Source organism: Trachinotus anak, unplaced genomic scaffold (genome assembly GCF_046630095.1).
Source record: "Trachinotus anak isolate AG129_WGS33_773 ecotype Australia unplaced genomic scaffold, CSIRO_AGI_Tana_v1 ptg000020l, whole genome shotgun sequence".
In the NCBI taxonomy this organism is placed as follows: domain Eukaryota; kingdom Metazoa; phylum Chordata; class Actinopteri; order Carangiformes; family Carangidae; genus Trachinotus; species Trachinotus anak.
The window spans coordinates 8,359,552-8,371,508 of NW_027273871.1; the positions used below are offsets into that span (position 1 = coordinate 8,359,552).

General features: G+C 44.1%; 1 protein-coding gene across 1 annotated transcript; it reads right to left on the reverse strand.

Moving 5' to 3' along the window:
* Positions 1-912: 912 nt before the first annotated feature.
* On the reverse strand, positions 913-10,486 carry pgap2 (post-GPI attachment to proteins 2). Its single transcript, XM_071505954.1, has 6 exons — positions 10,164-10,486; positions 9,072-9,240; positions 6,631-6,880; positions 6,108-6,214; positions 2,579-2,687; positions 913-2,448 (listed from the first exon to the last, which is right to left on the reverse strand). The coding sequence occupies exons 2-6, from the start codon at positions 9,237-9,239 to the stop codon at positions 2,318-2,320; spliced, it is 765 nt and encodes a 254-aa protein (XP_071362055.1). The 5' UTR covers position 9,240; positions 10,164-10,486; the 3' UTR covers positions 913-2,317.
* Positions 10,487-11,957: the final 1,471 nt, after the last annotated feature.

An 11,957-nucleotide genomic window follows, 5' to 3' on the forward strand; every position in this document is an offset into this window, starting at 1 on the left:
AGGCGGTATCATCAGGACCTCATCAGTACTCATGCTCCTCCTTAGAGGGAGTAAAACTTTATAACTCACCTGTTAGCTATTTTAAACCAAACTGATTTCTCCTGAGTTACAGTGAGCTACACACTGTACAGCTGGAGTTACTATGGTAACGTCTAACGTTGATAGAAACTGTCCTGTAGACAACGAGCCCATAGGTCGTCTGTGAAGGTTATTATTACATTTTGTTGCTAGGCCACATCTAGTGGCCGTAGTAATTATGACAGGAGGTCAGGAGGTTATTCTTATCGTGACCAGAACAAGAAAGGTCGTCTAATGTTGAGGAAGTACTTGTTTTAACCCAGATCACCATCTTTTCCTGAACCTTACCAAGCCATGACTGTTATTATAGTAACCATGGCGACAAAGGTAGGTATGACGCTTTTGGTAACAGCCCATGTGTTCATTTTTGTGACAGGTCTGGTGCGCCTGCTGCCACAGGGGCGCAGGTCCTATCAGAGGTCAGAGAGCTGTTGGTCTCTGAAGGTCAAGACTGTGGAGCTGCTGAGTGTTTCCTGGTTGACTGTTGTTTATTCAGTTGCTCATAAACAGGTTTTTTATAGGATTTTTTAGGAAGCTCATCCTGATGGGTGACGATCATTTTACTGTCAAATCACTTTGACCGGACGCGCACTCAGGTATTGTCCTGCAGTGTGTGTGTGTGTGTGTGTGTGTGTGTGTGTGTGTGTATTGTGGTAATAATCAGAGGTGGACAAAGTACACAGCTCAATAATTTAAGTCAAAGTATAGCTCTTCCTGGTCAAATAATTCTCCAATACAAAGGGAAATTGTTCAGTTACATTTCTTTTATGCCAACACATTGTTTTGTTGTCCCATATTTCACAGAACCTAATGACTGACTGTAAAACCTGTAGAATAAAAGCTTCTAGAATATGATACAAAGACTGTGGACAAGGACATAAAAACACAATTGAATCAACAAAAGGAGCCATTGTTGTTTCATTTCTTTTTTTTTTTTTTTTTTTAAACTCGCCCCACCTTCCACAGAACAGCATGGTGGTGACAACGTTTGGTCACAGTAAACACAGCAAACATTTGAAATGAAAGGAATGTTTCTTTCTTCAAACATGGACTTGAAATAAGATCACGGTGCTCTGGAGAAGAATCTTCTGCCTCAAGTTTATCCAACGTAGCCATCGTTAGGACACTGACGAGTTCAGACTGAGCTCAACATGACTGACAGTGGAGGAGTTGGCTGTGATTGGTTTTTCTCCTGTGATGACTACAGTGTTTGGTCCTTCACTTCTTAGAAAGTAAAGGAATTCCACAGACTAAAAGTAACGAGTAGTGGAGTCAAAAGTACAATGTTTGTCTTTTAAGTGTAGTGGAGTAAAAGTCATAAATAAATTCAAAAATAGTAATACTCAAAGTACAAATACTCAAAAAATGTAATTAAGTAGAGTACGCAAGTAAATGTACTTTGTTTTAATTCCTAATCAATAATATATAATATCAGCTTTGTTTTGTTGACCTGTTTCAGAGGCTGATTTAGTCAATGAGTAAAAACACTTCCCTGTTCAGACCTCGCTGCTCGGACTGTAACAGCCAATCAGATGTTTTCTAGCAGCAGCAGCTTAGTTTTTCCTCCAGAGCTGAGACAAACAGTCCAGAGCTCAAAATACAGGTTATTAGAGAAGGACTCGGTTCTTTGTGACTTTGTCTCAGGTTATTACACCTCTGGTATTTCTTTCCTGACAGTGGCTCAAATAAACTGTTTGACTGAAGAGTGATTTTCTTCTTCTCTGGATCATTTGAAGCTTTAGAGGTTTGAGGAGGTCAGAGTTCACAGTGTTTCACCACAAAGATAAAATTACAAAGATATGAAAAAATGAACCAAACCTCATTAACAAGTGTTTTTAGGTCGACAGTCTATTTATTAAATCTGTTTTTTCTCACTGTTTGCTGAGACGACAGGACCTGGTCTGTAACAGACCTGGCCTCAGGACTTCTCTGTCTGTAGAACCTGATTTAAAACCTGTAAAGTGTGAACTTGGTTTTGATTTCTCTTTAAGGCATAATCTTCTGACGTTTCCACAGCTGCTGTGGTTTGTTTCTTAATTATCCAAATTTGTGTCCCTGCGTCACGGGGCTGTCGCTCAGAATGTCCCGACAAATGACGAAGCACAGGTCAAAGTTCAATCTCACCTACAAAAGGCATCAGAGTCCGTTCTCATATAATGTTCATGAGGAGACGTGAAGCCTGTGTGTGATCAGGTAAAACCTAACTGCGGGTCCTGGTGTCACCAGGTGCAGCTGCTGCTCAGTATTGTTTGTCTTCAGGCGGTGTCGCCACGATCACCTTTTTGCTTCCAAAGTCCCAGAAAGCCGTCATGTGGAAGGCCATGTTGGATAAGACCACCAGGTACTCGAAGAGGGCAAATAGGGTGTAGACTGGAGGGAGGGGGGGGCAGTAAGGTGACAGTGTGAGTAACTGAGGAATGACAGTTCTGCAGATCTTTAGACCTCTGGACTGATCCACCTCAGACAAAGAGGCCGATCAGAGCAGGACTTGGACACTTACCTCCTGTTTCACAGTAGTTGTTGTGGCGTCTGAAGAAGTACACTGCGGCCAGACAACAGCTGACGTTAAACAGGAAGAGACGCACTTTCCATCGATATGATGTCACTTCCTGAGACAGACACAGAGAAAAGCCAAACACAACTGATTTGTAGACATGACCACAGACAAGAGAAGAAGAGACGCCCAGAGCTGTTTGCATCAGGTGGTGTTGTGATGAGAAACTGGGTTTCAAAGACAAATTACACAAACAAACAGTAGGTGGATCAAAATATATATATAATATAGAGACAACACTTCAGAGCAGTGACACAAACAAACAGAGGTTGTAATCTGATGATCTTTGTGTTGTGGGAGAAACATGTGTATGAAAGTGTGTTTTGTACGTGTGTAAACATAAGTGTGACTACGGGTATAAAATACATCTACAGTGGCTTTGGTGTCCAGACAAACTGAGTAACCAGGTGAGAAGGGAGGAGGTCCCTGTACCAGAGCCTCAGAGCTGCAGAGCTGAACCTGCTGCAAGGACGAGCATCTCAGCAGCTCTCCATCAGTCAGGCCTTCCTGGTGGAGACACTGGTCAGACGAGGCTGTGAGTAAAAGACAGCGCACTCGCTAGCCAGCCAAGGAATGCTCAATGTCAACAATGTCCTCTAAGGATGAACAAGGGCTAGTGCCCAGCCAAGCACTGCTAAAGCTAACCAGCAGTCAGATACATATCCAGTGGGTGACTGAGGGAGGAAGGTGAAGCTCGTCGAATGAACAGCCTAGCCACCGGATTATCAGTCACTACATCTGTTGCCGGCTACGACACTGGCTCCTCTGATTTCTCACAGCGGCATAAAAGCAGCAAATGAACACAGCTGAGAAGCTTGAAGTTTTGTCACAGCAGAACTTCATTCAGAATCCTCAGAATCACAGTGATCTGGTGACAGTTGTCTGTACATCATGATTCACCGCAGACAGGAGCTGATCACAGCTGATCACAGCTGATCACAACTGATTCAGCTGCCGTTGATGACAGGTGATGTGAACTAACAAAGGCTAAAAAAACTGGTGTAGCCTGGAGTAAAGCATGTTCTGAGAAAAACTTCTCATTATTGTTTTGCACTTTCAGAACGTTTTTTTGACATGAAATCTCTTACTGTCGCATGAGCATCAGCTTAAACTCTCTATCCCTTCAAACAGATATTTACTTTCTTTACATCACATTTACAGACAAAAACAACAAAAACTCACATCTGTGCCAAGCAGCCCAACTGATTCTGAAAATAACAGTAACAACTACAATAATAATATCAATTAATAATAATAAATTATCAAATAATAATAATATTTTTACTCTGTAATAAGCCTTTAAATAAAGTGAGTGATCTCAGCTTCTCCAAGACATGTGGGAACCCTGAGTAGATAAAATGTTAAAGCAACAGGCGGTTCCTCTTTGATCAGCTGATGAAGGCTTCCTGGATGCTCGGCACACACATCATGTGACCAACTATTAAGACTGTGTGATGAATGACTCTTTCAGCAGGTTTTATCTGTACTTACACTCCGTGTGTGTGTGTGTGTGTGTGTGTGCACGTGCATGGGGGTGGGGGGTGGGGGGGTTGAACTGCTGCAATCATTGAGTGACACATTTACTCTGCTGATACTGAAACAGGGAACAACCAAAATAATGTTTGAGTCAGACGTTAAATTTGGAACTTATTCATTTATTCCTGCTCGAGTGGGAGAGCCTAAACTTCATCTGACAACAGATCTGTGGTCAGTAAAAACATCCACACGTCAGGTTCCCGCTCTGCTCACATCATTTTAATGACCTGGTGAAAAACAGCATCGCGATCTTACTTCTCTTTTAGTCTTTATTTAAAACACATTTCATCAGTCTGTGGCTGCGTGTGGGGAAGAGACTGTACTTGCATTTCAGACATCATGATCTTTCTCTAGCAAACCTTGAACCTCCTCAAGTCCCACAAACACAAACAGTTATTAAATAAACCTCCTCAAGACCCTTCAGAACCTCCTTGGAGAAAGAATTAATCTTTTCAAGGACCCCCTGAACCTCCTCAAAAATTAGAGTCTTTTTAAAGCTATATCATCTCCTCAAACCCTTTTAAAAACTCCTAAACCCACCACAAGGTCACATGAAGTACCACAAAACCTCATTAAAAACCCCACAAAAACATCCATGAGTGGTCCTAGAACCTCCTCAAGGACCAACAGAACCTACTATCCTATTTGTTTTGCTATTGCTACACAGTTAATGTTAGCATTAGCAGCTTTTTGCTTGCCAGTCTAGAAGCAACTTAAGTTCAGCATCAAACTTAATTCCTTTAGTCACCAACAGCTGTCTGCACAGGTGGAAAGAAACCCTCTGTAAAGCTTTCTGTAACTTCTCTTCATCTCGTCACTTTCTGATACCGAGTCACTGTAGCATCCAGTCTCCCTGATGAAGTAGCAGCAAGACTGGTCAGTGATCAGCTGTTATGCTGATGTTGGCTCTGTAGCAACAGCAAAACTTACAGCTCCTTTATCAACACTCAGACCTCTGAAAGGACACTAAGAAAGAGTTCAAACACCTGTGAAACCATTTCATGCACCACTAGAACAAATCTCAATACCACTAACTCTCTTCCATCTCCTCAAGAACCATGTGATCCTCCTCAAGAACTTGGAAGCACCTCCTCACGTACCTCTGAACTACCACTCCAGAGGCCAAGATGACCTACAACTGGGCACGTAAGGACACTTGCAGCACCCCCAGAACTTGTCCTCAAACAACACCCAATCCCTCCTCAAGGACCACAGCATCATAAAACCTCCCCAGTGACCAGTAAAAACTTTTACAAGTAGTCCTTGAAGCACCACAAGAGGCAACTGAGCTCCTAAACGAACCATACAACCCCTCCCGTGAAACCAGTTTGGAATTATTATGGACTCCTAGAATGTTTTCCAGGACCTCTGGAAACCCTTCAAGGACCAATAAAGACCTGCTAAACCATTTGTTTTGTGTTTGGAACAATTAAAAAACCTGCTCTGTGTTCACAAAGTGGATTTGTAGCTCTGCGGCGCCCTCTGCAGGTGGAAGCACAGTTCAGGTGGTTGATGTGATGACACAGGACATCTGCACTTACGAAATCAGATTTAACGCTTTTTAAGACCTCAGCCAACAAACTATTACACCCTGTCCACAGCAGAAGCATATCGGAGGGAAATTTATCAAGATACTGATGCTACATTCATTCAATGTTTATCAAACTATAATAATCAAAATGTTTGATACAATGTTCTTTAAATGTAATGCAGTGTTGTGCATTACACTGAGAAAAAAACAGTCAAACATCTGAAATTAAACCTAACATAATTAATTTTAGGAGCGTATGCACATGCACGCACACGCACACGCACACACACACACACACACACACACACACACAATGATTAATTATACAAATAAGGTATTCAGCTTCAGAGACATCTGGTGGACACAGTGAGGTGAAACCAAAGCAGAGAAAGGAGAAGGTTTGTTTACCTCTGGGTTCACGTAGTATCTCCTGATCACCTTCCACAGCCAACATGTAATGAGCATGTGCAGCAGCGAGCTGGCTATGAACACGATGAAACCGTTTTTATGAACACCTGCAGAGACAAACAGCTCATTAAAGGTCTATATTTGAACTTCTCCTGTGTTTTATTTGAAGTGTTGATATCCAGAATAAGATATATTTGTGGTTTTAAGAACCAAAAACCATCTCAGTGTAGTTTTACATCTCCTCTCTTAGGCTTCTCTCTGGGGCTCTAGTGACAACAGGTCAGTCAGCCAATCAGAGGAGAGGATCTGAGCCTGTGTGCATTTCTCACTGGATTTCACTTTGATACTTTCACAGTATTAATATAGAACCTAGACCTGCTTTATAATCAGAAACCCATGGACATCTACCTTTAGACTGGATGGAGCTTTAACAGAAATCCATCTGTGTTCACACACGTCTGGCTGCACTGATGTTTTAAACACTGACTTGAGGACCTGGGTCAGCTGACCATGTTCTACTCACTGTACGTTTCTGTGGAGGACACGTATGTGAGCAGCAGCAGGCCGGTGTTCTCGGCGAGGCTGCTGAGGAGAGCCAGCCCACTCAGCACCAGCTCAAGCAGCCTCTTGCCGAAGCGGCTGCGGTAGAAGTTGAAATACGCGGCGGCCACCAGATATCGTGGCGCCGAGTGCAGGCCTATGCAGCAGCGCCAGATGTAGCGCTCCGGCACGCGGCTGATGGCGGCGCTGATGGATGGGAGGTAGTTTGACACCTGGTGGGTGAGAACAAAAAAAACAGACGTTTATTTCAGCTTCTCTACTGAGAAACACAGATCTGCTTAAAGACTTTCTGGCAAAGACTAAAGTTATAAACTGTAACTGTTCCTCATTAAAACGTCTAAAAACAACCAGACCTCTGTTCTACATGGTGTTGAGTTGTGTTCTTTTATTATCATAAATGCTTCCATCAATTCTCAAACCAGAGAAACCTGTGATTTTAATCATGGTAACGCTCCGTTTCATTGGTCGCCTGTCAATGACGTCAAATTGACTTTTATCCAGTTTTAAGTCACATTTTTAAGATTCACTTTTTACACCTTGGTGGTTTTCAACTATATTTTTGAGCCAGATGAAGGATTTTAGTTGTCGGACGTCTGGATCTGAAGTTAGACAGCTCAGCTCCCAGACGCTCTCTGAGGATTTTCAACATGAAATTGCTTTGTTCTGTGTTTCTACTGGTTTTAATCACCTGGTCCGTTTGGAGGGACCTCTGTGGATAATCAGGCTCCATGTAAAAACCTCCTGAACGGGAAAAGCTGACCGCAGTGACGGCACAGATGGTGAAGACAACAACTCCCATGATCCCACACTGCTTCACAACGTCACCAAACTTCTTTGAGGTCGTACCAAAGTGTCCTTGGGCAAGACACTGAAGCCCAAGTTGCTCCCAAAGCAGGGCAGCTCTGCCACCACTGCCGTCTAAGTGTGTGTGTGTGTGTGTGTGTGTGTGTGTGTGTTTGTGTGTGTACTTCTCTCTCTCTCTCTTCTCTCCCCTCTCCTCCCCCTCCCCCTCTTTCTATCTTCTCCTAAACCCAACCGGTCGAGGCAGACGGCCGCCCACCCTGAGCCCGGTTCTGTTGGAGGTTTCTTCCTGTTAAAAGGGAGTTTTTCCTCCCCCCTGTCGCCAAGCGCTTGCTCTTTGTGGGAACTGTTGGGTTTTTCTCTGTAACAAAGTAAGGTCTTGACCTGACCCTGTAAAGTGCCTCGAGATAATGTATATTATGATTTGGCGCTATACAAATAAAATTGAATTGAATTGAATTGAATTGTACTTGCAATGTTATATAGTCTGTAAGTAGTATGGCTTGGTGTCGCCACTGATTTGCTAAATCGAATCGATTTGATATTGATTCAGTCAGAGATATTTCAGTTCCAACATCAATTTATCTTGGATAGGAATGAAAACTGATGCTGTAAATTTTTCCTCTTACCTGCATTATGAATGGAAGCAGTTACATTAATGCAGTTTCTATTTAACATGACAAACAGTTTAGATGCATCTCAAGAAGTAACATCTACATACACACCGGCTACAGAGTGTATGAACAGGTACACGGCTTCTTCTTCCATATCTTGTATACGGCTTTGCTTTTGTCCAGTTCTTCACTGTCTTCATAGTTTTTAAATCCAAATCCAACCACACATCTGCCTTTAGCCTTGTTCCTTCATTGGAGCCACGTCTGCCATGTTTTTGTCTCTCGTCACGTGACCAGATTGAGGATAACAGGATGACGGCTTCTCGCAGAGGAGACATATGTTAAAAGATCAATCTCAGGATGTTATGAATGAATATCGAATTATTCAAATGAAGATCAATTTGCATCAGAGAATCCATTTTTTTAAACCCAGTCCATGTAAATGCAGACAATCTACTGTTTACATGTACTGAATAAAGTAAGTAAATAATGTGTCAAGAACACAAATTTCCACCATGGTCTGGAAACAAAGACCAATTTAAAACTACAGCTGCTTCTCTAAAATCAACCATCGGCTCATATATAACACAAACTATGAGAGGAGAGTTTCACGGCTCTAACTTTCTCAGCCACACAGAGGAGTCAGTGGCTGAACTGATCAAGGACCATGGTCGGAGGTAGGGTTGTATCAATGGACGATGATCTCGGTGACCGACAGTCATCGGAGCGATCGCTGATTGGAGGTTTCAGGAGGTTTTAACATGGAGCCTGATTATCCACAGAGGTCCCACCAAACGGACCAGGTCGACCAGCTCGATCCACATCCTCTGTAAATGGCAATGATGTGGGTTTGTTCAGTGTCCAACAGTCTGATGCGAATGAGTCCAACGTGGGTTGAATGCACATCACTGGAGCCACGAGTGGTGTCTGCTGTCTGGAAGTGTTATTACACTTCACTGATTTCCACAGCAGTGTTGTGACAACTTACCTGACAATGTGTGTATGTCGCGTCTTCGAAGTGGTACATGAGTGAAATGAAGAGACAGGCGATGAGGCCGGTCAGAGGGAGCAGAACTGTCCCCACGGCGAAGCTGGTGAAAGGCAGCCGGATGAGGGGCCGGTCCCGGTCCAGGCTGCTGTACGGCCCCTGGAGCATCCTGGACAAACACAACAGAGGAAACACTCAAAACCAGACGACAAGGTTACATGTTCAAGCGCTAAAACACATGACAACATCTGAATATCCCAAGCTTCATCAGAACATTTTCAATGTCTGAGTCTGCATGATTAAAGCTAATGATTATTACCATATTCCCCTTATTAGTCATGACATTTTCTGGTTAAGCTATTAATTTTTGTGTCCAAGGTGACGTTATCAAATGTCTTTTTATGTCCTACAAACATTATACAGACAGGTTATAGGTTATTTAGACTGCCCTCATTGATATAAATGGGATGGACAAAATAATAGAAACACCTACACACCCACATCATCATAATATACATTAACCTTTATGTAATGAGGTATTTCCCATTGGGATGGAGTTCTGATTTGAATTTGAATCATTTAGTACATACAAAATCAATTATGATTATCACAATAATAGCAGTTCAACAAAAATGGAACAGTGACATTTAAAAAAAATCATAAAAATAAGATAATACAAGAGACAAGTCAATTAAATAACAGTCAGCTAAAAGTAATCAGAAAAATCATCAAATGAAATAAAAACGGAACATTATCACCTTCATGACGGAGAATTTCCTGCAGGGCTGTTGTACTAGACTGACTTCGTTTTAACTAGGTGTACCTAATAAACTGACTTCAGTACAAAGCAAAAGCAGAAATGTGCTAAGTGTTACTTCCATTTACTTAATCTTAACACAACACAGAAGCTTTTACTTGGTGTTTTATCTGCAGCAGATCAGCTCAGAGACTCATCATCTACAGACCAGAGTTCATTTCTGCTACAGTGAGTTAACTTTAAAATTTGAAGATTTTTCAATGGAGTTTCGCTGTTTCTGTTCACTCTGTTTGTCTGAACCGTCACTATCCCGGGTTACAGTGTAAAGCACTCACCTTTACAGGTGCCGGGGCTGAGTCCTCCAGGTGCTCCGTGTCACAGCCATTTACCTGGAGAGCTAATCCTGTTAGCTTCAGCAGCTACTCAGGTGTCACAACAGTTAGCTGCCGTTAGCCGCGAACTTCAGTCGGTTCCAGCGTGAAATATGGTTTTAAACGTGTTTACGAGTCTCTGAGCCGCGTGTGTCACTTCTCTACAGCCGCTCCCAGCGACTTCACGTCACCGACACACTTTGTGTTCGGTTCCTTTCTGTCACCGGACAAACGGACCGGACCGCTCTCGGCCACCGGAACCAGGCGAGCAATTTCCGGCTACGACAAACTTCAGAATAAAAGTCTCTCTAACGAAAACGTATCTCCACGCCCACCAAAATAAACTTCAGAGTCAGAGCGCAGCAAACCAAGAGGAAAAGCGGATGTGCGGGAAAAACACGTTTCCCGAAGCTTCCTCGGAAATTTGTGACGTTAATCTCAGAGAATATTCTTATAAATTCTGAATGTTTACTACAACTATAACGTTTATTACTTCTTCTTCTTAATGTCACTATTGTGGCCGTTATTGCTGATGTATAAACCACAGCAGGAAACTACGTCTTCATGCTGAACCAGCTGTAAAAGTTAGAGCAGAGTCTTTACTTTCGCTTCCTGAGACCCAGCTGACAACACGTCTGACAGAGGACAGCAGGGGAGAGACAGGACAGAGGACAGCAGGGGAGAGACAGGACAGAGGACAGCAGGGGAGAGAAAGGACAGCAGGAGAGCAGGAGAGAGACAGGACAGAGGACAGCAGGAGAGAGACAGGACAGAGGACAGCAGGGGAGAGACAGGACAGAGGACAGCAGGAGAGAGACAGGACAGAGGACAGCAGGAGAGAGACAGGACAGAGGACAGCAGGAGAGAGACAGGACAGAGGACAGCAGGGGAGAGAAAGGACAGCAGGAGAGAGACAGGACAGAGGACAGCAGAGGAGAGACAGGACAGAGGACAGCAGGAGAGAGACAGGACAGAGGACAGCAGGGGAGAGACAGGACAGAGGACAGCAGGAGAGAGACAGGACAGAGGACAGCAGGAGAGAGACAGGACAGAGGACAGCAGGAGAGAGACAGGACAGAGGACAGCAGGGGAGAGAAAGGACAGCAGGAGAGAGACAGGACAGAGGACAGCAGGGGAGAGACAGGACAGAGGACAGCAGGAGAGAGACAGGACAGAGGACAGCAGGGGAGAGAGAAAGGACAGCAGGAGAGAGACAGGACAGCAGGAGAGAGACAGGACAGAGGACAGCAGGAGAGAGACAGGACAGAGGACAGCAGGAGAGAGAAAGGACAGCAGGAGAGAGACAGGACAGAGGACAGCAGGAGAGAGACAGGACAGAGGACAGCAGGAGAGAGACAGGACAGAGGACAGCAGGAGAGAGACAGGACAGAGGACAGCAGGGGAGAGAAAGGACAGCAGGAGAGAGACAGGACAGAGGACAGCAGAGGAGAGACAGGACAGAGGACAGCAGGAGAGAGACAGGACAGAGGACAGCAGGGGAGAGACAGGACAGAGGACAGCAGGAGAGAGACAGGACAGAGGACAGCAGGAGAGAGACAGGACAGAGGACAGCAGGAGAGAGACAGGACAGAGGACAGCAGGGGAGAGAAAGGACAGCAGGAGAGAGACAGGACAGAGGACAGCAGGGGAGAGACAGGACAGAGGACAGCAGGAGAGAGACAGGACAGAGGACAGCCGGAGAGAGAAAGGACAGAGGACAGCAGAGGAGAGAAGGGGCAGAGGACAGCAGGAGAGAGA